Below are 26,783 nucleotides of genomic sequence, written 5' to 3'. Positions count from 1 at the left end.
TTCTTGATAAAGATGCCAAATTACAGTTATTTACTTATATCTCCAAACAGAAAATAAAGGTTTTTTAGTTAAATGTTATACTTGATTACTTTTCCCCAAAATTTGGATATAAAAATGTGACATCAGTTTGTAATTTGCTTGTAAAATAAAGACATAATTTTTAGTTTTAAACAAGGTCTTGGAAGATTTTTAAATATTTGTGTTTTCTTGTTTGTGTGACACCTGGTCTAATAAATAATACGTTAAGCACTGTAACTGACATCCTGAAGATTACACCCATGGATAACACATAGAGATCGACAACCACTGGCACTCACGTTCAAACCTACAGGCAATTTAGAGTCACCAAGTAACCGAACCCCACTAACTGCATGAATTTGGACTTTGGGAGGAAGCCGGAGAAGCCAGAGAGACACAAACATGGGGAGAACATGTAAACTCCACACTCTAGATGGTGGATTCAAACACAGGACCCTCTTGCTGTGAGGCAACAGTGCTAACCTGCACATCTGTTGTGCCTGGCTAATGATTGTCTCCCTATTTCAGTGGTGTAAATGGCTGGAGACATTTTTCCAAGCAGCTTCACACATTGAAAACTGACTGGGAAAAGCCAAAGCGAGTAGAGAACAGAGAGCGTCCCCCGAGCTGGGCTCAGCAGCAGGATGGCTGTCTTAAAAATGTTACATGTGGACAGATGTAAACAAAAGCAGTTTGAGGTTTTCTGTGCTGAAGCCACGAGTTGTTGAGTCTTACACCACAGCTGCTGTTTCACATTTTACTGTAGGGTGCAGCATTTGCTTTTAGAGAAACTAACAAGTGCATAAGTGTCTCACTTTGGTCACACCCACTGATCTAAGTCACTCCATTACTATTCTCTTATTGATTATTATTCCTCTTTTCTCTTTTTATTTGATCACTTACATATTTAGTTTTTAGTTCTCTTGAGTGTAATTTATCATTTTGGCACAGACTACATTCGATATATGTGTAAATACAAATGTTGCACTTCATTCCTAATCATTTTCTTCTGTTTTTGTCCCTTGTGAGATGACTTTTCATAATCTCCTATTAGTTTATTAATGTTGTTTTGAGTGAGGCTTTGAGGTAGCCAAATATCCTTTTATTGCAACCACGGGAGTCAGTTTAATTCTCTGCAATGAAGAGCTAATTTGGTTTAAAGCACATATCACAAAGGGATTAAATGATTAAAGGGGCTACAGTTCCACAGGAGGTTGTAGTGCAGAGGTTGAACATTTCCAGCATGCCTGCAGACTACACGTCTACTCTGTATTCTCTGTTGCAAAACTGTGAAATATTTTTGCTTTAAACACAGTTCCTCTTTTAAATATGAATGTTAAACCCACCCTTGGGTGTTACTTTTGCTCCCTCTCCCTGTAAAAGACTGTAACTTCTGTATGTATAGTGATACAGCATACAATGAGTATCCAGAAGCATCAACATGGTGGATCCTAGCAAATGAACTTCAATAGCAGAGCAATGGAGCATTTTCTAATCAGGACCTCTGGATGCCTTCAGTATAACCTATATATGCTTCAGTGCAGAAAAGACTGTTCTGTTTATTTGGACAAGTTTCCCTAAGGGAGTATCCTTAATCCAGCTGTCATTTAAATATATTGGGAATGGCATGCTAACTTTTAAACACATGATGTGATAGGGAAGCTTATTAGCTCCTGAAAAGCTGCCAGTTTGGAGGTCATCACCCAGCATTGACTATAAGACATTTGTCACAGTTTACACTGAAAATCAAAGTCATCTCGTGTCTTCTCAAAAAAAAGGAACAGTCATTCAAATTATTGGTAACTATCTGAATCTTTTTTTTTTAATCACTCATTGATATTTTTATATGTGCCTTTGTCACAGTTATATATTGTGGGAACTCCTAATACAGATTATGATGTTATATATGTTGGATGCTGGAGCAATAAATCAGACACGTTCGAGACTTTTATGGAGGACAAGACTGTAGCTGCTGTTGAAGATGTGCAGTTGGACATTTTAACGTCAGTCGTCACTGACTCGTTTTTTTTGAGCCAGCCTCAAGTGGTCATTAGAGGTACTGCAGCTTTTGGCTCTCACCTTCACAGCTGAGTTTCCATCTCCAGCTTTCTGTCCATTTTGTTTGAATAAATTAAGACTTTATTCGTTTAAAAGTTTTAGAGGTCCTGATTTGTGAATTTTTGTGACACAGCCAGGCTCTGCCTGTTTCCAAGGTTTGTGATTAGCTTTTTTTTTAACCTTCAAAAGAAAGAAAACTCAGAAGAAAAAAATTCAAGAGTTTACTCCAGACTCCTTGGCAGGGCTTTGAAGCTGCAGCTACCCTTAGATTATTAAATAGGATTTAAAAAAAAATCTGAAATAAACTGAGTTTTATATATAAAAGAGGAGGAACTTGGACCCATGACTTTATTATTTCTGAAAGCTCAACCTCAGCCCTGATTGTCCAAGACTAGTTTTGTTTAGAGGGCTTGTTCCATCAGCTGCAGGATCTCTGCCCTCCACACGAACTCCAACTACCTAAAAAGGGGCCAAACCTGGAAAACCACTTTCTCTTCAGCAGTCAATATAGCATCTATCACTCACCCAAGATTTCTGCTTTGCAAAAAATAAAAGATCCACACAAACAAGGCAGCCTTGATAAACAGCTTACGGCATGTAACAATCTTCGTTATTCATTTTTAGTGTTTTTTTATATGACTGTAGAAACCTTCCAGCAGAACAAGGCTTTTTGACCTCTGACCTCCAATAAAGGGTTGCAGGGCATCTCAACCACTATCGACGTATTGCATTTACTGCAGACCCCGTGGGTCGCAGTAAAGGCCAAGTATCACGGAGTTGTTGGTCACATCTCAACTGCTGGATGAATTGTAATGAAGCGTAAACATTCGTGATCTCCGGCTGGTGATTCTCTCTCTTTTCCTCCTGTGTGTTTTGGATTAAAATGTCTCTCAGCTGTTGACCGGATTGCATTAAAATCTGCTTCTGACATTCGTGGATGAAAAATTTTAGCAACTTTGACAAGCGCCTGGAGAAAGCGTACCTTAATTTGAAGTGTTTCAGCTCTTTACTTGCCCACAGCGCACATTCAGCCGCCTCCTGCCTCTCATCTGATTAGTGGTCTGTATGTGTCGGGGAACACTGAAGTTGGCTCGGTAATAAGCATTATAAGGCGGTCTGCCGGAGCCCAGTCTGGCTGTGGGAGGGGTCTGCCAAACCTTTCCCTCTAATTGACCAGGGAGCAGAATCAGTCGGGGGAAGCGAGCGGCCACAGACGGAGAGAGAGGTACTCAGCAGACCGCATGTTGGTGCTTAATAGCGTATAATTGGAACACATTACCTGGAATTAGATTTATTAGGCGTCGCATGGTTACTAAGTGTTTTGGAAAAGCGATTTGAAAGCCAGAAAAAAGCAAAAGCTTCAGTGTTGGTAAGCAGTGTAGCTATTTTATTGCCTGTAATTTTACTGTCTGACGCTGAATTATTCTTTAGACTTCCTTCGCTACACTTTAAAATGCGTGCATGCCCACGGGTGAGAGAAGCGCAGCCTATAGATTTTCCTTGTAAATAATGAAAGTTCAGCGAGTTTAAACATCTTACTGTTTTCTTTTGCGTGTGCGTGTGTGTTTCACTTCCACAGACGGACGCATGGGCTCGATAAAACGGGAAACCCAGCCCATGCCCAAATGGCTGATCTGGAACTGTTTTACTTTGATCAGCCGGATCCCAGAGACGTCTCCCTGGTTTTAGATGAAGAAAGTATCGGCGACAGCGGTGAAAAGTCACTTCATCCCGGCGGAGGAGAGTGTTCAGCACCATGGACAGAGATCAGGGGAGCTCCGCGTCCGGAGGAGGAAACGGAAACATCTTTTACTTGCAAACACCAACATGATGAAGATGCTGATGATGTCCAGCTGATAGGTGCGAGTCCAGAAACCTGCAGATCCTCGAGTGAACTGTACGAGGAGGAGGAGGTAATGGAGGAAGCGGAGGAGGACTTCCCGGAACTTTACTTGCTGTCCGACGACGACCTCTCCTCTGAGGACTCGGGGAAGTCTGTGGATTACGGCTTCATCATCGCCGTGACTTGTCTGGTAACTGGCATCTCTCTGGTCGCCATAGCTTACACGGTCCCCAGGGACGTCCGGGTGGACCCGGACACTGTGACCGCCCGGGAGATGGAGCGTCTAGAGAGGGAGAAAGCCAGAGTGGGAGCCCATCTGGACCGGTGTGTCATAGCGGGACTGTGTCTGCTCACCCTCGGGGGCGTGCTGCTGTCCACGCTGCTCATGATCTCCATGTGGAAAGGGGAGATGATGAGGAGGAAAGCCTTCGCCTATTCCAAACACGCAGCAAAGTTGTACGGATCCATCAGTTTGAGAGCTGGCTCCAGCCCCACTCGGGAATCCTGCTCGCATTTGTCAGTGGCTGACGAGGATTTAGAAGTGCTCAGCTGAAATTATGGACAGGACAAGCGGAAAAGACTCAGAAAGTGCTTAGAAAATCCTGTCAGAGCTGTCCTATAATCGGCAGGTTTAATGCCTTTTTCATTTCTAACAGCTAATGCTAGTATTTTGGTTAATAGATAGACTTCTTTTGAAAGGATAGGCTTGCATTTTTTCACGTCTGTTGTAATACAGTCCTCGCATATGGGAGTTATTGGTTGCTGTTATTGTCCCTTCAGCTCATCCAATCTCAGTACAGATGATAGGGGCCACAATCCACAATCCTCTTTCTGGGTATATGCAGGAATATATATATATAAAAATAAGGCTAAATATAGTAGTTTGATTTGGATGAATACAGCCCAAAAGAACAGAGCTATTGAAGAACTCACAGGGCTATTTGATAGCAGTAAGTTGCTTTAGGTACGGTGAAGCATGAAATACAGTCAGGAAGCCCAGGCTGTGCAACAGATGCACTGAATGTGCCAAAACCAAAACACTGCACAGCAGGTTTCTAAAACACTGAAAGCTGGAAAGCTATAATGGTGGCTATCATTTTCTCATTTGTGTTTTCAGTTGTGCAGGAAATACCAAAAAATAAATAAGTGTTCACATCACAAGTGAGCATTCGATTTAATGAAATGGGCCTCCTCAGTTTTCTTGAACGCCTCTGTGAGCGCTAATATGTTACCCCAGTCAAAACAAGCATCACTCTTTGTGTTTTTATCCATCCGCTGAAGTGAAAACACAATGAGGGAAACTTGATTTTTGTTATGGTCAGTTTAGACTGCTGAAGCCTGATGTCAGCTTCCATTACTCATGTGTGAAAAGGGATTGTGGTTTTAGTCCACCATCACTCAGATTAGGAACAGTTACAGCAAACAAAGACATGTTTTCGTGCACCCACTATGTGTGCATGCTAGTGTTGTGTTAAGATAGACTTGAGCAAATGTCAATCTATTCTTTGGGTATGTATAGACGGTGATGTGCCATATAAACACCGAGACTTCTGAGGCTAAAACCACGATGTATTCTTTCCTGAAATAAATATTTTGTTTACATTGGAGGTACCGTAGGTGGTTTTCCTTGTGAGGATCTCTGACCTAACTTGTTGTTTACCACTGCATCCGCTGCTGCTAATGATGCTGCAACTTCAGGAAACACTTTAAATGCCAGCACATACTTGTGTGTTGAAAAGCCTGTATGCTGTAGCTGCAAACCTGAACCAGGAGTGGTGTCGTGCTGTAAAGATCTGTAGCTTTCAGTTTCCACCTTGTCAGCAACAGAACCCTGCTGAATTACAACTAACAAAGCTGTGCAGAGCAGGCTTAGAAAAATAACAATAGCATGAGTCCATGTTGGAAATTCTGTTTGACATAAATGTGGCTTGGTGAAGCGATGCTTGTATTTGCTCAGATTTGTTGAGACGCAAATAGTAATACCACAGGAGGTGTAATTAGATTTTGTGGTTGAGCACCGATGTCGGGGAAGCTCAGTGTACGCCGGATACACTTGGGGGTTTTGACTGCAGATGTTCAAACGCTGACAGAAAAAGACAGAAAGAGAATCAACAAACCCCTGGGGAAAAGCTCTCCTGGTAATTGGAGTTACTTAATTGCTCATGGGAGGCATGTGAATCAGTGAAAAATAAAACAACCCCAGAGCATTTCAACAGCTATCTCAATCAAGCCGCTTATCAAAAGAACCAAACCATTCCAGCTGCAATATTAGAGTGAAATGTCACATTGCATTGAAAGGGGAGGAAGCGAAGAATCGCCCGCTCTCACAAAAGAAGCTGCGAACAAACAGTTTTATCCCCTGCTTGGGGTGTGCAGACATGTGTGCTGTGCAATAATTGGAAGTGCTTATGGCTGGCAGGATTACATTATCCTCCACATGACCTTCTTTCTCTCACCTCGTTAATGTAATTAAATAGGTGCAATCCGCTGACCTGTGTATGAAATATTAAGTCGATTTCTGATGCTAATCTGTCCTTATTTAATGTAGCATCCCGAGGAGTAGTTGGGTACCCGTTGGGTGACGCTTTCTTGAATTTAGAAGGGAGAGAAATGCTTTTCTTAGATGCTTTTATTTTGGGATGAAGTGTTGAGAATCTCTTACTTTTCCCAAGCTTCTCTTATCTGCAGTAGCTGACTATTTCTCACGTTTTCCGCGGATTGCCTTTTTCCATAGCTTTCATATAACAGCTGTGAGCTTGTTGCATTAAATGTGTGGGAGAGAGTGGTATTGCATAGTAAGAGAGTCAGTATTCACAGTAGTGGAAACATGAAAGTCAGACTCCTAAATCAACGCAACCTGCAAAGCACTCAGCCCTATTGGGGCTGGCGTCTGCAGAGATATTAGTCTTTCCAGCCCTTGTTCATTAGAAATTCTCCCAGTTGGTGTACTTATTTTGAGATTTGTCTACGAGCATGCAGAAAATGTCTAATTTTAACATCAAATTATCTATGTATATGGGAATTAGAGACAATAAAATGTCCCACCAGTAATAAAGTTATGTTTTTTTCCAGCTTTAAGTAGCTTTGAGTTATTTTTTTTTCCCTTTAAAGTATTTGAAAACCTGGTAATAGAAGGTCCACATTAGTCATAGTTTATTTAATTCCACTGCCTCCAAGGCCAAGAATAAAGACTTGTGCTTACCTTTAAAAAGTCTTTAATACACTGAGTAATATTTGTGACTCCAAGTGCAACAAAAACAGTCAAATTCATTGTTAATGGAAACCCACAAACTATTCATAAATCCATGAAAGGTTGTGTCATTTCCAGCATGTCTGCATTTCCGGAGAAAGACATAATTATAGTCGTTCAGCTAAATTCCACTCCTGGTCATCCACACCCACCTTCACAATTAACTGCTTCCATGAAAGAACTCATTTGTGTAATGCAATGATGACATGCAAACGTTCAACACTTGGTGAACACTTCCGTACAGCTGCGTGGACGTGGTTTGATCAGGGTGTGACTGCCATTGGCGTTTTCTAGATAACAATCTAGTGATTTTTAAGGATTTCATGACATTGTAGAGGCGTTTATAAGGTTATGATATGTTCAGTCAAACAAAGACAATTATTTCACAACCCAGAGTTTACCCCCAACAACTAATGGGAGTACAACCGGGAGCTGGAATAAAGTTACAGCAACATATGTTCAGAACTGATCCAGAAGACCTTTTATTTTCCTTACTTTTCTCCAAGTCCTCCTCCCCATTTTTATCATATTTTACAGTCATATAAAAGTTACATTTCTTCATAACTGCTGAAACAACTTAATTATATTATGTCAACTGGTAACACCCGAATTTAATAAAGTTTAGTTCAACCCAAATGACTTAAGTGACACACAGCGCACCACCACTAAAGCAGAAAGCTGAGTGAGAATCATTAAAAAATTGCATTAACTACAACTCAAATACCCTTTAAACTGTGTGCAGACGATAATGCTGTCCTGCATTTCTGATCGTCTGTTGTATTAGGCGTTCACCACAGAGCATTATGTTAATTTTTTTTGTTCTTGCAGCCACTTATTGACCTCCATATGCATCCATGTGAACTTGCATAAGTTCACGTGTTTATGTAACTGTCCCAAATGAAAGCTTTGTTTCACGTTTGAGCTGTTGTGAGCAGTCCAGGCAAACTTACAGCCAAATAACATCCAAATAAATGCCAAAAACTGCAGTTCCTCTAACGGCCACTTGAAGCTGGCTCAATTCAGTCAATCAGAATAGACTCCCATATTAAAATGTCTCAATTTGGCGCTGCTTGAGTTGGTGAACCTTATGTTGAAGGGCCGCAGGGGCTTGGGTGCAAGTGTCACCTACTTTGTTCTGGTGAAGGCAAAGAATATTTTTTGATGGATGCACACATCTTTATTTACAGTCTCTGTGGAAAATGTGCATGGCTTTGTTTTGGAAGGCTGGCAATAATAGAGGATTTTTTTTTAATGCAGCAACCCCCAACTGACTTTGATCTATTTCGTTCTTTCTTGGGGGGGAATAGGAGAAGGAAGATGGGTTACTCTTCACCAGACCTTTCCAGTGAAACTTTCTTTTAACTGTCAAAACTTTCAAGCAGACAAGTCTAACCTGAGGTGATGGGAGCTGATTGGTTTGATGTGGGTGTTGGGTCAGCCAGCTTATTTTACACGGCATTTATAGCAAATTACTCTTACGTTGGATAATGAATCATTTTAATCAACAGATAAATCTCTAAATATTTGTTAACTATGATGCAAGCCGCACTTGTGAATTCGTATTGGTGTTTTTATTTTTCCAGCTCATTTCAAGCCATCAAGAAAGGCTGAGAGAAACACAAATACAGACGTGTGAAATAACCGCTCTGGTTTTAACTCAGGCTCATAAGAAATTACAGCCTGCTCATGTTGAAGGTGTGCACGAGAAGGGTTAAAGCGCCTTGTTTCTTCCACAGGCACATTACTACTGATGTAAAGGAGCTGGGACACTGCAACAGCTTTAATTGGTGTCTGTGTTTGTTTGTTTATTTATTTATTTCTCTCGCTCTCTTTTTTTTTTTGCCAGGGGACTCTCCAGACACAAAATCAAACCTGCAATAAAAAAAGCAAACAAAAAAATCACACATATTCACACACACACTGGAAAGGATCCCACAAACACCACCAGTAGCTGGGCTTGTGTGTAAAACGTACACCCCTAAGGACTTCCCAGCAGATGGACGGACAAACACTCTCATGCAGTGCATGCACATTCATGCACGTACATTCATAGCCCCTGGTCCTCGTCCCCCTATTTTTCATGAATGGAGTTAGTCAGAGTAATCATTCAGGGCAGCTGGCAGCAGGAAATGGAATTGGATTGCTGAGGAGGTCACTTGGGGTCAAGAGCTTGGGCGTGGCTGTTGGACACTGGGGATCAGGAGGAAGGAAAGCCTTTGTGGCTGTGCTTTACATCCGCGTCTGGCAGTCACTTATCATCAGCTGTCACAACCACTCATCTCACTGAGTGACAGAGCACCGACTGCACTGCACAGGAAATCTCGCTGGACATCACACAGTCTCACCTACTTTGTTCTGCTGATGTGATAAATTACGAGTAAGATCATGTCTCCTGGTCTGAAATGCTTCTCTTGAACTATTGCCTTAACTTAATGACTTATTCAATAATGATTCTCGTTACTCCCATTGTTGCATAGCAACGGCAGGCAGCCTCAGTCGCAGCTCAGAGAGTGAAGAAGGGACAAAGGAGGAAATTCTTTTAAAAAAAGGAGTAAAAATAACAAGTTGGAAATAAAATCAGCGTCCATGTCATTTATATGCTTTATTCAGTCAACTCAGAGGCTTTAAAAACCAAATCCTGCACAAACTGACAGCCTCCTCTTTCAAGCTGTCTTTCAGGAGGTTTTCAGAGCTGAAAGCCATCGAGGCGGATATATACCTGTAGGCTGCATCTTAACTTGAATTCTGCGGGGACGCAGGGAAGCGTCAGCTATCTGCACGTATTTACTGATCAGTTTCACTTTAAAGGCTGAATCAGCTTTCTTTCAACTTGCTGCAACTCTTTTACTCGTGTTTCATCTCAACCAAAATTTTGAACCAATTAAATATCCTGAAGCATTGTGTGTGCTACTTTCTGCTGCTTCCCAGCCACAAGGGGTCACCGCAAGAGGATTTGCCAGACATTTTTGCTGGGTGCCCTTCCTCATGCAACCCCAAATGGGATTAAAATATTCTATAAAGTATTACATAACTTTAAATTCATACCAGGTTTTTCTTTAGGTTATTGCTAAAAAATGAGAAGAAACAACTTAAGTAAGCATAGCTGTTGCTACAACTAGCGTTTTTAGGTAGACTACACTGGCAAGTTAGGTGGCAATAAGGCAGCAACTTGCTTGCTACAAGGAAAAAAAAAATCAGTGGTTTCCCGGTGATTGCACTGAATTTTTTTGCATTCTGTCAGGAAATTGGACAACATGCGCAGTGAGAACATGCAAACTATGCACAGAATGACTCAACAGGTTTAAACTAAGAAACATACTATTTTTCTTTCAAACTGTGCACAGCTGTACCACCAAAAATAGATATGGTTCACTAAATATATAATTAAAGTTGTACTTTAAAAGACATGGGAAGAATAATTCATTTGTTATGTGAAAAAGAAAAGTTTCTTGCACTTCCTGACTTGCAAAAAGCACATTTTATGAAGTTAGGTCAGAGGTGATGGAGAGAAATAAATGCCTAAAAGAGCTTAAATCATTTAATGAAAATGCAGTAACATTATTAGATATGAATGAAAATACATCAGTTGCATCACTAATGAGTGCTCATATTTATGTTTGGTTATTTTTTTTAAAGATAACTATTGCATTTTAAGTAGTCTGACAGCTATGAAAGACATCTACTGATCTCACTCCAAACTTACATTTATAAACTGCCTGCATCTTCCTTTCCTTTGTTTGTGGTGATTAAGTGAACCACCTGCTGTAGGTTGAGCAGCACCCACATACTCGTGTCCCTTTTTTTTCTTTTGCTTATCGTTGTCCTGGAAGAAATGCAGAAGGGACACCATAACCATAGAAACGAGGTCAGCCTGTTGCTACGGAGAAATGCCTGTGTGCCACGATGGCTCAGTGTAAGAGAGCTAAAGATGCTCTTCTCTTGATTTTCCACTTCTAATGGCAGCTGTGGCATGTGTGAAAACTGGCACATTTCCTCTATTATGCCTGCTATAAAGACACTTTTTGAACTGCAAACTTCATTTGAGGAGACGTGTCAGGTGCTGTCATCATACGTCTCCTGTTGAACATCCACCTCTGCACGAATGCAAGAAAAAGACCAAAAATACTTCCTCTGTCTGCAAACCTGAACAGATCAAACATAGAGCTGGGGTTACAGCTGGTTCTTATTGAAGTAGGGTACCTTACATATAGATATCTGATCACACATATAACGCACCTTTGATCAAGACTAATCAAGCTCAGTTTTTTTCTGTGCTCACTGGGAGCTCTTACAGTTAAGTTGCTCCGTTGTGTCGGTCTCATCTGAACCAAATTTCTAGGCTGTGCAAAAGAATTACTGCCGGTCCTTGTGTTACGTTTTTTACATATGGGTGTGTGTATATTTTTTTCAGGTTTGGCACCATGGAGCCAAACAATTAGCCTGAGATTTGTTTGATTAGTGATTACTTGTTGTGCTATTTTTACAATAATAGTGACACATTGTAAATTACTTCATTGTTTTCTTGATTCTGAAATTTTGTTATATATTATTATTTAATATGTGTAACTATTTTGATTTCAGATTACTTTTTACCTTATTAAGATGTTGTTACATAGTACTTAATTTTACTGATCCTTTTTTGAGCTATTTGTTATGTGTTTGTTATATTTAATGAATAAATACATCTCATCTTATCTCATGAGGCCAACAGCAGGGCTTTTAAAATGGAACTTAACTGTGGAAGTATTTATTCAAGAATTAGACAAAAACAAATTAGACAGAAATAGCAGCCGACAGTTTTGGTCAAGTTATTTGAAAATAATAATTAGTTACTAATTACTGATTACCTCTCCAAAAAGTAATCTCATTACTTTACTGATTACTTATTTTCAAAAGGAATTAGTTACTTAGTCAGTTTTTAAAAACATGATAAACAACCTGAATAGGTAATAAAGCAATAGACCTTTTAGCCCAATTCTATTTTTTCTGCATAATCCATCATATCAAATAGAATCAAATGACAAAGTCTCTTTTTAAATTTTTTTTATTAGTTTTAATATTTCAATTTTATGCACAATCAATCAAGCAAAAATTAAACTACATGCAACATTCTCTGACTGGAAGAAATTTGTTTAACATTTAAACCTATTTTCTGCTCATTCCGGCATATCAAATAATTTTTTTGTGTGTTTACGCTCACTCTTTCAAATAGATGCAAGTAAAACAGAGCGAAAAATAAATAAAATCAAAGGTATAGCAGCACTGAGTCCTGTCGCTTTTAAATCTATTTTCACCTGTTTAGCAGGAGTGCAGCAGTCGGCGGTTTGCCCGGTGCCGCAGCGGTCATGTCAGTGGGGATCCTTTGTGAATTTCACATTCCGTTGGCAGCGTGCTAAGTGCTTGCTCAGATTTGAACTTTAATTTTTCGCTGTGGAAAGACGTTTTCGTCCCACACAGAGTGAACAGTGGACACTAATGTTTTTGTCACTTTTCACAGAGTCAAACTCAAAGTAAGGTCAGTACTTCCGAGCTTTAAACGCTTCGTGGTCGTGCTCTCTCCCGCACTCCATATTACTGTTGATCTGCACGCATCTTTTACCACGGACGTCGTACGCTTGGACGTCATTGTCATGAGACATTCTCACAAATAAAATCACGGTTTAGTAATGCAGTAATGCAGCGAGCTTACGCGAAAGTAACAGTGATCTCATTACTTTTTTTGCACTAGTAATTCCTTACTTTACTTGTTCCTTGATAAAAGTAATCGGATTACCGTAACACATTACTTGTAACTTGTAACACGTTACTGTTCATCTCTGACAGTCACACACAAATACATGTGTGTAGAGAGATGAAATCGTTATGGTCAAATAATACAAACAATTATATTTATAATAATTGTAAATTGCATTTATCATTGTGGGGTTTTATCTGTGAATGGATTTAGAGTTTGTGTATAGCAGACAAAATCTTATCCCATGGTTAACTTCTTTTTTCATTAGATATAACACTGTAACATCAGACCTCACACTGACCCTCATGTCTGTTAGCTGTTTTAATTTAGTATTCTGGAAGATCTGAAAGCAGTTGAGTATGAAAGGTGCTGTTGTAGTATTTCTATTAGGGATACGCTACACATTTTACTCTGCATTATAGAAATATACACACCTGTATTGCTGTATGTCTCTTGCAACGCCCAACCTTTTTCCTGGTCAAGGCTGGGAGATAGATTAGCTTTAAAAGTAGTAAAAAAAAAAATAAAGTAGCAACCTGTTTTCTTTTCTTCCTTTATTCTCACTGGTTCGTAGGTGTGGTCATAATATATGTATAAGCACTTAAAAAGAATTGATCTACAGACACTACATCCTATCTCTGTAGCGTTTTCACAGACTTGAGAAACGACATATTTATAATGTAAGAAGTTTGTTATCTTAGTTTTACATTTAAAGGTGATTTAAAACATCATACATCATAGAGATAAAAGGCACAGCCACCCCTGCATTACATACACAGTACAGTGCTACAGCATTCATGAAACCCGTGACAAATTTCCTAGGTGATGGCTTTTTATAGTCTTAAAATTACATCTATTAGCCAGAGTGTGCGTTTTTTCTTAAAGGCGCCACATAAAAAAAACCTCAGAAATGTCTATAGATCCTCAGGGGTGCGGCTGATGGACTATTCATGACTGTGAAATAAATGTGCTATAAAAAAGTATAAAATGCTTGATTGCAGCACTAAAATAAGTTATCAAAATGACTGAAAGCTTCAGTTGTGAATGTTTGTGCAGTGACGAGTATAATTCACATGTTTCTGAGGTCTGCAGGCACAGTTTATGCTGGATGTTTTGGTCTTAAAAAAAATCGGATCTATCAAATCCATATGAATCAACACGGGAGCATTTGGAAGCATCTCTGTCTAAGAAATAAATTATGTAAACTCTCTGTCTGCAATTCACTGAACAGATATTTCAACACTTTGGGTGGTGGTGGAGTGAAAGGAGGAGGGTAAATTAAACTCACAGCAGGACAGTTTTGCTTACCTTGTCTTTGATTTATGTTGCAATTTATCCCACTTGCCAGGTTTTCAAATCCGAACACACAGAGCCTACCTGAGCAAGAACATAAAGGATTTCTACAGAATACTAATTCCTTTTAAGTTGCTATTTAGGGTGAATCTAAATCTTTAAGTGCATCTGACGTCCTTATCCCAGATGTTTACTGACTCAGTGGAGGTTTGCTGAGAAAGAACCACAGACAAAAGCCTTAGAGGGCTTTATTTGGAGAAATCAATTGAGTGCAATCTTACAGTATCAAACACTGCAAGAGTGGGTTTTTTGTAACATTGATTATGTCTATTCTTTTTGTGCTGCTCTATCCAAATCAATATTTTATATTTGTGACTGAGGAAGGTTACAGTCTCTGAGCTGTGGCTTTTCTTGTCATCCACCGCAACTATGTAGAATATCCGGGAAGTATGAAAGAAAACTATTTCTTTGGAGTTCTTTTATTTACTTTTAAGTGTCAGGAAGCTACATAGCTAAAATAAATGATCCACTGGAATGTTTTTGTTATTTGACAGTTTAAGTTCGTGCCTGGTAGAGATTATTTTGTTGCAGAAATATATTGTAACAAGATGCGCACCGAAATTTGAAATGTCACTTCACCCACGTGTTGTTGGTATTGTTTTGGTTTTATTTGTCCAGAATTTAATATCCATCTCTGAGTTTTTACCTCCTCCAAACACCAGTGGGAGTGAAAAGAAACTGTAATCGTGATGCTGAAAGGCAATATTGAAATGCAACTTCATGTTTTTGTTTTTGGACATAATAATAATCTTTGATAGTCTTTGATTTCATTGTTATCTAGTTTCTAGTCTCTTGATTTCTGTCTCGGTGCTTCCCCTGTGTTCCCTGTGTCACGTCTGATCTAGTTATGTTTTCATGTCTGTGCTTCTCCAAGTTTCCGTGTCTCGTGTTTCCTGTTTTACTTTGAGAGTGTTATGTTAGTGTTTTCAGTTTTGCTTCCCCGGTCTCGTTGTGTGTGATTTCTCCCAGCTGTGCTCTCCTCCTGTGTCTCATTTTCTCGTTATCCCTCTGTGTATTTAAATCCTTTGCCTTCCTCTGTTTGTTGCTGGATCGTTTGCGCTTCACTCACTGTATTTCCCACATCTCAGGTTTCCATGTTCCAGGTCTCAGGTTTTTAGTTTCTTTATACTTGTTTCTAGTTTCCTTCCTGTTTAAGTTTTGTCAGTTTTGTCATTTTTTTCCTGCGCTTTTGTTTGTGTTTCGTTCTGCCTCAATAAAAGGCACGTTTCAGTTTAAGTCTGTTGCCAAAGTCTGCATTTGGATCCACGCTCCCTCCATGGCAGACGTGACATCCTGCCTGAATTAAATCTCTTTAGCTCCTCCCCCTTTAACACTACTTTACCTTCAAACAAACTTAAAGGGAACTGATTGGCTGTCCCTCCTAAACAGAAGGTTTGAACCACAAGAGAGAAAGGACTTACAAAGCCAGAGTTGTGTGCGAGAGATGACCATGTTAGGGAAATCCTCTCTGTGACATCATGCAGATTCATTACTAGAAAAACTGTCTCAGGGATTACTTTCACATACCCCTGTAACAATATATGCATAAGAGAAAGTATGGAAAAGTATTATGGATCCACTTTTAGGAAGACCTTGGCATTTCATAAACGACGCTTATTTGCTTTCTCAAGGAGAGAAGGTGCATGCCCCCTTCTATGGTAAGCTAAAGCTAGAGCAAGCAGTTGGTCATCTTAGTTTAATGCAGCCTAATGTGGGTTTTATGGTCCTGCACTGCACTCGCTGGCCACACACAGAGTGGGATAATGGGGAATCCATCCTCCGCAGAGGCTACTGAGACACACTTGTGTGGAGTCCTCCAAAAGAATGCTGATTGTTTGAACACTTGGCTTGAATATGAAAGGGAGTAACAGCTGAGTACACTTAATAAAGGAAGGATAAAAAATCAGAAAGCTTACATATGAAACAGACAATAGCAGCAGTGGAGACTATTCATTGTTTTTCATCACTTCACTACAAATAATCTTTGTCTGACTGTAATCTCCATGACACGGGCTAAGCTAAAGGACAACAGCAGCACAAACGCTCCACCTTTTGTTCACACTCCCTCTAAGCGATAAAACTCAACTTATTTAGGTGTAAGTCTACAAAGTTCTGCATGGCACCTACTGGTATAGTATTATGTGCTACAAATGCTACAACTCAAGAAAAACGCGATATTTTATTTAATTAAACACAGCAGTAAAGACGTCCAGTACAAGTGAAGTTATATTTAAATAACTGTAAATCTATGCTGCTAAATTACTGCAATAAAAATAACTCACTGGTTATAACACAAAAGAACAGGGTAAGAAATGAGGAGACAATATAGGAGTTTGCAGTGTGAGACAATATAATAGATTTTGCAGTCACAATTAGCAATCGCACTCCTGCACAGCAGCCAGGTGCTGCCACAAACCAGACTGCCCAAATTGACCCTGCCAATAAGCCCCAAGGGAAAACCGTTAATGTGTTAATGTTTCAGTATCTACAGCACCACAGGACAGAAACATTATAATTATAAAAAGCTAAAACCCGAGTGGAAAACAATCACTGGTTGACTGGAATTCAAAGAAAAAAGAAGACATAAAGTAAATACACTATAACGACAAAGAAATGTCACATCTGAAATTGAAGTCTACATAGCATGAGCAGCTGCGGGGCTGTAGGTCTATACCTTGAATACTCAGACGTGAGTCTCCATAATAGAAAAAATCAACAATGAATTAAAGAGCATTTCATTTACACTTCAGCTTTCATTAATATTCCTCAGGGGAAAACAACCAGCCACCAACTCTCATTTACAGCAACTCATTTACCCTGGAAAAAGTATACTTTTTATGAATGCCAGCACGTACTGTTAATTGTGCCAGAGAACATGTTAGGCTTGGTTGAAAAGACAAACTATGGTTTGCATTAGCTGAACACACATAAATCTAGGTGGCTGTGAGCAGACTGTAAGTTTGGGCATGATGAAGATACCTACTAGACCTCAAGGATGGCTTTTATGGTTTTAACACACCTTATTGTGGAACATCAGTGATTTGATCAGTGTTTCAGGATTTTCAACATCATGAACCCTCACCTGGGTGATCAGTCCTCAGGTTGTGTCTTGGGAACTTGTGCTGTCCAACAGGTTGTTCCTTTTGCTCCACAGCAATTTTAGCACTTTCAGTGCTTTTCAGCAGCAGCAGCATGTTCCTGATGGCTCTCTTGAGCAGCTCGGTGGCCCCATGGAGTGAATGGCCAAGCAGTGGGCCCTCAGTACCCTGTTTTGGCAAATTTCTATGAGCTCCTTGTACTTGGCTCTCTTCCTCTTGAATGCCTCTTCCAGCTGGTCTTCTCGAGGCACAGTCAGTCCAGCAGGACCACTTGCCTCAACGATTCTGACACTGGAACCATGTCAGGTCTGAGTGTAGTCACGGCTATGGTGTCTGGGAATTTGAGCCATCACTGCAGGTTGACCTTCAGCTGCCAGTGAGCTGTTGCTGCTTCTCTCCAGCTTTGACAAAAGAAATAAAGCACTTTGCTGTTTGTTTTGCCGTCTGATGAAAGAGATCGCTGCACAGATGGCCTCTGCGATAATCCCCAGCACCTGGTTGTGATGCCACCAATATGTCTCCCAGGGCCTTTGGGCGACAGCTGAAGATGAGTTCCAAGGATGTTATTCCCTGAATATTCCCTGGCACAGGGGACATATTGGGGCTTCACCCCATGAGAAAGAGTGTGGTTGGGCTTAGGAGGACATTAAGCTAATACTACCATTCTTACTTCAATTGTTTCCAGTACTGGAAAATCACCCAGAGCACAAATTCACATGCACTACATCTCATTGAAGAGAAACCTCAGTACAACTGCTTATTTGACTGGCTTCATATTTGTTAGGTGTATTTCTGGGAACCCAAGTAAGTGCAGTGTTGAATTCGATGTTGGATGAGTGATTCTCATATTTCGGATAAAAATATTTCCCCTATAGTGACTACAGCCCAGAAAAAGTATTTGACACCTTCCTTATTTGTTAGTGTTTTTTCATATTTGTCACATGTATATGTTTCAAACAAATGCTAATACTAGACAAAGATAACCCGAGCATCTCGTGTCTCTTAAGTGACCCCTAAAACTAATAACTGGTTGTGCCACACTTGGCAGCAAGAACCACAAACAAGTAATTATGATAAGTCTTTCACATTACGGTGGACGCATTTTGGCCCACTCGTCTTCACTTTTAATTCAGCCACATTGGAGGGTTTTCGAGCATAAACGGCACAAACGTTTAAGGTCATGCAGAGCATCTCAATTCAGGCCACGCCAAAATCTTTATTTTGTTTTCTTGGGGGGTTTCAGCCCTTTAGAGATGGACTTACAGGCATGTTTCAGATCACATTCTTACTGCATAATCCAAGTGACACAAATAAATAGATAAATAAATAAATAATAATGGTGTTTTGCCACGAGCATCCTGTTTTTTCCCAGCTGCAGACCTCACTGTGAACAGTTTTCGTACAGGTAAAACTTTCATGCTGAAAGAAGCGGTTGAGTTTTTCAAACATGATTTTTCAGGGCTGTGATTAATGCAAATGAAATTCCTTTCAACCTCCTTGTAAAACTGAAACTGAATCTGCAGAAGTTGGAGAAAAATATGCATACTCTCTCTTCCTCTCTCTCGTTTTTTGGTTGCTATTCAGGTGAACCTAACGAGCAGTACTCCCAAAATATTCCTTCACAGTCTGGCAGATGTTGGCTGAACAGTGCAGATCTGTGGAGTTCAAGATGTGCCAGCTGACTCACGAGCATGTGAGTGACTCGTCGTGACAACATATCCATCACCGTGCCGGAGCCAAAATAACGCATGTGAAATGTAAATGGTTTCATTGCACAGAAAACACACACAGTAATCTCTCTGGTGCTGCAAAGGTAATAACCTGCAGCGAATAAAAAAAGATTAATTACACAATGTAATGCAATACCTAAAATACTGCTCGTCTTCGAAAATATATTTTTTGCTTTACTGTGGTTATGTGCAGGAGGAGGTGGCAGTGCTCTTTAATGTCGACTTGTGTGTTTGAAAAGAAGTCCTGGTGAAACATTTCAGGTTTCAAATCTCGAAAAACAAAAACAACGTCTCTTTGTTCTCGGTCGGCTTGAACACCAGACCCCATCTGTTCTCCAGGGTGAATTATGCCGTCTGTCATTCAAACCAGATCAAACTGAGGTGATTCACATCTGCATCATGAACAAACACGAGGCAACTGATGCAAAAAAAAAATACATGTACTTACAAGCACTTTGTTTCTGGTTCCTTACGCAGGAAAATAATGAGCCTGGATACCGAGCGGGAAACTTCACAGACTTCATCCAATCCCAGGTTCCCTCCTTCAAATCTCTTGTAATGCAGATAACAACACTGAGCTCCTCTTCAGTCTGATTTTTATCCTCTGGCAGCATAACTGCAATATATACAGCACCGTGCCTTCGTGGTGTGCTACTGGTTTGGATTTTCTTTCTTTATATAAAGTAAGCGATGGGGTTCCTGTTGAAAACCACCTCGTTTTACCTAAAGTGTTAACTATGTTGGCCCAAGATTTGATATTTTATTTTAGCAGTTTCTGGATTCATTAAGCACTCTCCATGATGATTTCTTTCAAGTTTATCTGCATAATTAGCTATTAGCTGATTAGAGTAGCTATTTTATTTTAGGGATGCTAAGCTGTATTTTGAGTCTTACAGCCTCCTGGTCATGCTCAAAAGGAGAAATAGAAAATCTCAGTGAAAGATTAATTTTAGGTTGTTATTTTTTCCTCTTCACTGACAATAGGATGGCCAATTTTCCAGTAAATGCTGCAAGTGAGTCAGAAAACCATCTTTGCTTTTGTAAAATTGCAGGCCGAAAAAACAACTCATGGGGGCTTTAAATTTATGTCTGTATACTGACGTCATATCAATAATGAGTGTAAAGCCCTGTGTGGTTTGATGGATTCATACAAAGGTTTTTGAGTGATGATTTTGAAGACCCCAGATCTTTGAGATTTGGGCATCACACTGCAGGTGTGGAATTTGATATGTAAGCATTTATGCTCAAAGGCATTGAAGAACACATTTACTGATACCTTCATCTAAAGCTTCGTTAAATGCTTGGATCCAGACACATCTGTTCTCTCCAGACTTTAAATAATAACTTGGATCAGAAATCTTTGCAAACAAATGTGTCCAAAAATGCAAGCGCTCTAATGTTTATTTATTAAAAATGTGTTACATAACAAATTACAGTGTTTTGTTGTTTTGATTTGAAGAACGATAACTTTACGGTAGTTTCATTTTAATGAAGAAAGACAAACTGTTAAAAAGAAAAATCCAGATAAAAACTACATTATATAAAATGTATTTATTGTTTAACTACTTATTCACTCATCAATCTATAACCTTTGCGTAATCTGTTTGGAATTTTCTTTCTGGGTTTTTGGTTGATATGCTGTCTCTCTCCTTTAAAATGAATACACCCAAAAGATTTAGAGGCTTTGTAAGTGAAAAAATTAAAAGCAAAGAAATTGTCAAGGTTTTTTTTTAACATATCTTATCTTTACAAACTGTTGCATCATCTCCCTCTGTATAATCTGTGGTTCTCTGAGCTTCTGATATAATACTGGCATGGCAGTAAAAACTGACATGATAATACACTCATGTCTTCATCCCAGCTGCAGTGCCAGGTTACAAAAATCACGAGGTGCTTGGTGACTTGCGGGAGTGGGTGACATCAACTTTGTTCTACAATGCTGTTCACCTGCACTGTATGGCAGGTATAATGGTGTCCTTAAAGTTAGCATTCTAGATAACCGACTGTATCTAGACATATTGTTTTGGGTGCTAAGTTATCAGCTAACAGCAGTAAGTTTGGTTAGCAAGCTACACCCGTGGCTTTTATAAGCACATTGCACAAACCGACACATAGTTACACTGCTGACTGAGTATAAATGAATGCTAATGCTGCTATGTTCTCAGAGTAAGTATATTTGTGAACAGGCTTCTGCCAAGGTATTCACAGCTTTATCTGCAGAAAATAATCAATTAATGCTTTAAAGCCATAAAAGCCAAATAGTAGTCTGAGCATGTAGCTGTGGTCTAAATAAAAGTACCACTGTTATTCTTCCTGCTGAGTTGAGCTGTGTGTTTACTATCAAAGACATAAAGCAGAAACAATTCCATTCTCATTCTTGGGTCTAACACAAAATGGCCCTCAAGCTACCACAATACACCTGCCATGTTCACATCCTGCAGAAAATTGTGGCGCGATTGACAGCACAATAGGCCGATGAATAAAAATGGGGAATGTTTTTCTAAACTGTATTTGCAAGAACGTAATTACTATCAAGCAAATCTTTTTATAGCTGGTGTGCTGTTTCTGCACTGCAGTATATTGCAAAGCTGCTACTTTTAGTGAGTACAGTTCATTCACAGACAAGATCAATGCATTTTTCCATTCTCACTGAATTTGCTTTGTTCTTTTTCTTTTTCTTCTACTTAAACACAGCCTTACCTTACAGCTTGCTTTTTTTTGATCAGACAGCACACATGGTAGTCTACAGTTGTGTATGTATGTGTTCTGACAGTGGGAGGGCAAAGTCATCAGGCTGGTAGGATCAAAGCACTGAGCGCTTACTTTCCCTCGCCAGAAACTCTCAATATTACAGATAAATTACTAAGAAGACGACAAAATGTCTGACCTCCGGTCTCACTTCACACTGTGAGCGTGTGCTGTGCAGACAGCTCAAGGAGCTCAGTTCATTTTATTCAGCTCAGAATATGTGAGGGTGAAATGTCTCAGTTGGAGGCAAATAAAAACATGTCATCTTCTTTGCTTTTTCCTGAGCAGCTGTTTGCTGATTCTGGACAGTTTTCTTTATAAAACCTGAAAAAGCAATGCATGCAACATGAATCCTGCACTTAACACAGCAACACAGACAAAACCAGTGTTCTGATCTTAGTCCACTGAAGCTGTGGCCCTCTCATTCAGCCTGAAATAGCTTCACATTTTTTAAGTGATGCTATGAAATTCTTCAAAGACTTCTCTCAGGATAAATTAAGTTCCATTAATGTACCTTTATGATGAATAATAGATTGTATATAAAAGATGGAAGCAGCCACCATAACATCAGCCATTGTTTTTGCCCCCCTTTTTTTAAATGAATACTTTTGTTGTTTTGGTTTAGTCCAATGCATAGGAATAAACTGTAAATAAAAGATGGACATGGTAACCATGCCACCCATTGGTTTGTGAAGCGTTATAGAAAGAGTGCAAGAGGTCCAGTTAACCCTTTAAGACCGGTCGGAGCGGGCACGCTCCGTTTTGCGTAACCATTTTTAAATCCCTGTAGAACTGGAACCACATAAGCTATCACAATAATTTTTTTTGCATATGAAACCAGAGGAGTTGTACTTACATGTTATGCCATCAGTTTGTCCTATAGGTCACGGTTTCCTTCCACATATAGCTTTGCAAAAATTGCATAAAAGCACTTGCAGCAACAAAAACATAATAATCCATAAACACGCTTTACTGATCCGATGAGCTGTTCGTAAAACTTCCTATGTTGGAACAGACATCAGCGCGAACTATCGCATGTCCGCCATTACCTGCCCAAAACCGGAAGTGACGTCATTTTCCCGGAAAATGTAGTTTTTTACCTTCAGGGCCTTATAAGCCTATACTGGTGTTTTTAAAAGTCATGTTTGACTTTATGCTTTTCTCTATAGTTTCTGGGATGCTTAGAACTCAAATTGCACTGCTTTTTTTTTTTTTTTACAAATTTGCATTAATATATAATATTATAATATTTATTTTTGTTTTTCCTGCAGTAAATAAAAATTTGTGTATCTCAAAACTAAAACTATGAAGACACTCCAAATACATTTCCTGTTGTATTAACTATTTTGTGCAACTTTTTTGTATTTACAGTTTTGAGGGATAAACCTCTTACAATTTCACTAACTAGAAATAATGTAAAAAAAAACCAAACAAAACAAAAATGATTTTCTTTTTTTTGTAGTTCATTGCACTTTTTTGCAATTTATGTAGTTACCATTCACTTAATGCATACATATTATTACAATTTGGGCTAAAATGGTTGTATTAATGTATAGCAACTTGAAATGCTCCCAAAAATGGCACTGCAGCATGTAAAAATATACAGATAAGCTCTGGCGGACTTTGTTCTGTGGTAGGTCTTAAAGGGTTAAGCGATTGTAATGAGTCAAAGTGAGCTCTACCTGTTAGCATACCTGTCAATCACAATGCTAATTTTCTGTCTTTGAATGGATATGATACAAAAAACATTCAACCACCGTATATATTTTTATTAAGTAGAAAAGTATTTATATAAAGTTGCTGTAAAAACATACCTTTAAGTCAACTTTTCCTTTATTGCTGTTTATCTGGCCATTTAACCCTCTCATTGCAGTCAGTCTCAAGTGGCCGCTCAAGAAACTGCAGTTTTTAATATTTACTTGGGTTAATTTTTCAGTGCCTGAGAAATACATGGAAAACTATTGAAACTAACATGCAGTGTTAAGAAAGTTACTTTTAAAATGTATTCCACTATAGATGTCACGGCGGGGTGCGCCGATGTGAATGGAAAAAGGACCCAAAAGCAGATGATGACGAGTAGTGTAAGTTTGAACAGAAAAGTGATCCTTTATTAGATGACGGCAGAAGTAAACCAGGAAACCAAAGTAAACTGACAAGACACTAAGAAACAAAATACTAAAACGGTACTGAGACCAAAACCTAAACTATGACTGTGGTGGAAAATAACAAGCAAAGACCATGACTAAGACTAATAATACATAACAGTTTGCATTGCACAATCAGATTTCGCCCATCTCTTTCTTCTTTGAATTTGAAGTGGTGTCGGAATTTCCAACTAAGAAATGTATTCCTGCCTGTGCACTGCTTGCTCTGTTGTGCAGGATTCGGGTCCATTGTGTAACTGACACCACCAACATTAACAGGGCGCTTACATTGGAGCCTCTTTCGTGTTTGTTTGGGTTTCCAGCAATGCCTTTAATTACCAAAATTAAAGAGGGGATAGAGAAGGGATAGCCTAACATATGAAACAGGAAAAGACCACCATGTAATCCATTATTTCAACAAAGTAACTGTATTCTAATTATCACATTTTAAAACTGTAACTGTAACGGAATACAGTTACTCTTTTTTTTTTTAAATACGTAACACTGGTACATGTATTCTGTTACTCCCCAACACTGCTAACATGTAAAAATTGTGCATGTTAGCATTTTAATGTGAAAGATTTAGCTTACTGCATAACTGTAAACACATTACTGAGCTGCTTATGTGAAACAAATATGCAATATACACTTTGTATAATTGTGACCTATTTGTGTTTGTTCTTAAAGGCAAACTTCCAGACTAATTTGAATGTCTTGCCATTTCATAACTTCATAAATTCATAACTGCACCCCATTCGGGCACAGTCAGACAGAGTAATGGTTTTAGATTTTGTTTGCCTTACTTTGTCTTTGTGTGTGTGTGTTCTTGCCACATATTTGCCACTTTCTGATCCCCGTTGTGCTTGTTCTGTCTTTTTTGCTCTGCTGGTGAGAATGTATCACTATGGCTGAGTGCACCAGCCATCTACGGTTTAATGTCCTTGATCCCACGTTTTTAAACATACAATATTCATGTAACCTGAATGGTAATGAAAGAATTCCTGCAGGACCTGCAGCGAATGTCTTCATGCAGTAAATTAGCATTACTATACTGAGGTTACATATCAAAGTAATTAACGAACAGCCCATCACTGGCACCCTTTCAAGGCCTCTGGTCTGCTTTGTCTACTTTGTCTGAGTGACATTTTGTAAGACCTAAAACAGATTAAACATTTTTTCCCAAAACAATTGGAGGCAAAGCTTTCAGAGTTTGTAAGGTTCTTGGAGGAGGATTCACTTTCACCATGTTTTTCTTCTTCAGTGAAAAAAATAAAGAAAAGGAGAAAACAACAGCTCTTTGTTTGGGATGACAAGCGTTGACAACAACTAACAAAAGCATCTTCATGACAGGTGAAAAAAGCAAAAATGGGTCTTACTTTTGTGGAATGAGTTTACCTTGTGTGCCTTATATCCATGTTAGATTTAACTCGATAACATGCAGATTTAATGTAATCCATATAACACATATAGGACAATAAACTGCATCACCTATAGATGCTGACATGAGATATTTGACTCTAGATCTTAAAAGCTTTCTATAAACAAACACTGAAGAGGACAGACTGACAGGATGAATAGAGATACATAGCTGGAAGTGAACTCAGACACACAGAGAGCAAAGCACAGGCTGTATCCATGACACTGCCAAGAATACTGGAATTAATATTGTATGAGAGTGTCTTCAATATATACAGAGCTGCTTTTATGTGCCTGTATTTTAAAAGATTTTGAGGTATAACCCTAGCTACTTTAACCCTAACCTTCTGTTTTGGAGACTAGAGCACCTTTCTTGGAAAGAAATTAAAAGATTCTCATCTAATATGAGTTGATTGCCTACCAGTTCTTAGACCACACTGGAAGGACTTTATGTACAGCACTTACACTATGTTTCAAAACTAAATATATGATTTAATATGAGTCACATTCGACCTGATTTTTCTTCTTAACTTTAGTATTTTGAATTGGGGTGGATTGATATTTGTCCAAAGCTCCGAATCTGAAATCAGCTTAACATTTTCCGACCAACAGATGTAGTGTGATATCAACAACTACCAGCTGCACTCTGTATGAAGAATGCAGACGTGTTTTGCTGTGCCAAGAGATTATAAGAAGCCAAGCGTACCAAGCCGAGCCTAATCGTTTCAAAATGTAACACAACATACAAGCGTTTCAAAATGTATCGTAATCATTGTTATTATTTTATAAGGAACAATAAAAGTGACTTTTATCCACCTCCAGTACACCAGACATCAATAATTGTTGCAGTGTTATTTTACTAAAATTGCTTCCCACCGTCTCTTGGCTGATTAAAATCTTCATAAGTTTGCCGGTATATGGAACATTTTGGCACACTGAGCTGGGCTCTATGACTCCTTCCAGAGGGGAGAAGCTAATAGTAAATTATTTTTAGTGTGTTAGAAGTCTGCGGGACTTTTTCCTGCGTGTGCACTCCTGTAACCAGAGAGGCACATGTTCCAGCTGGTGGTCTGGAACATTGTACCAGCATTAAAGTGAGCTTTTACATTTAAATTGCTTTTTATTTTGTAAGTAGAGAGTTACCAACCCTGTCACTGTTTTGCTAATCAATGCGTCATTTAAAGCTGTAGCTATAGATTGCCTCACTCGAAATTATAAGATTCGTCAGCCGATAGATGCTTCACGAGGTTCTAAGATGGCTCTTATGTGCCCCTTGAATTTTTGCTCGTTTAGAATGACATATTCATATTTATTGCACAGATTGTGGTGTATCGGGTTGTTGGGGGGGGTTTATTCAGGCCACTTTTCAGAGGTAACTGCTCATTTTCTTC

The 26,783-nt window shown here is 39.1% G+C and overlaps 1 protein-coding gene across 1 annotated transcript; it reads left to right on the top strand.

Annotated features, from left to right (window-relative positions):
* The first annotated feature begins 3,281 nt into the window (after positions 1–3,281).
* On the top strand, positions 3,282–5,497 carry LOC102199679 (transmembrane protein 74). Its single transcript, XM_005739782.1, has 2 exons — positions 3,282–3,301; positions 3,656–5,497. Exon 2 carries the CDS (start codon positions 3,702–3,704, stop codon positions 4,470–4,472), a length of 771 nt encoding a protein of 256 aa, XP_005739839.1. The 5' UTR covers positions 3,282–3,301; positions 3,656–3,701; the 3' UTR covers positions 4,473–5,497.
* Positions 5,498–26,783: the final 21,286 nt, after the last annotated feature.

The sequence above is a fragment of the Pundamilia nyererei genome, unplaced genomic scaffold (genome assembly GCF_000239375.1).
Source record: "Pundamilia nyererei isolate P.nyererei 1_Seehausen unplaced genomic scaffold, PunNye1.0 scaffold00093, whole genome shotgun sequence".
Classification (NCBI taxonomy): Eukaryota; Metazoa; Chordata; class Actinopteri; order Cichliformes; family Cichlidae; genus Pundamilia; species Pundamilia nyererei.
This window is presented reverse-complemented; position numbering and strand designations above follow the sequence as displayed.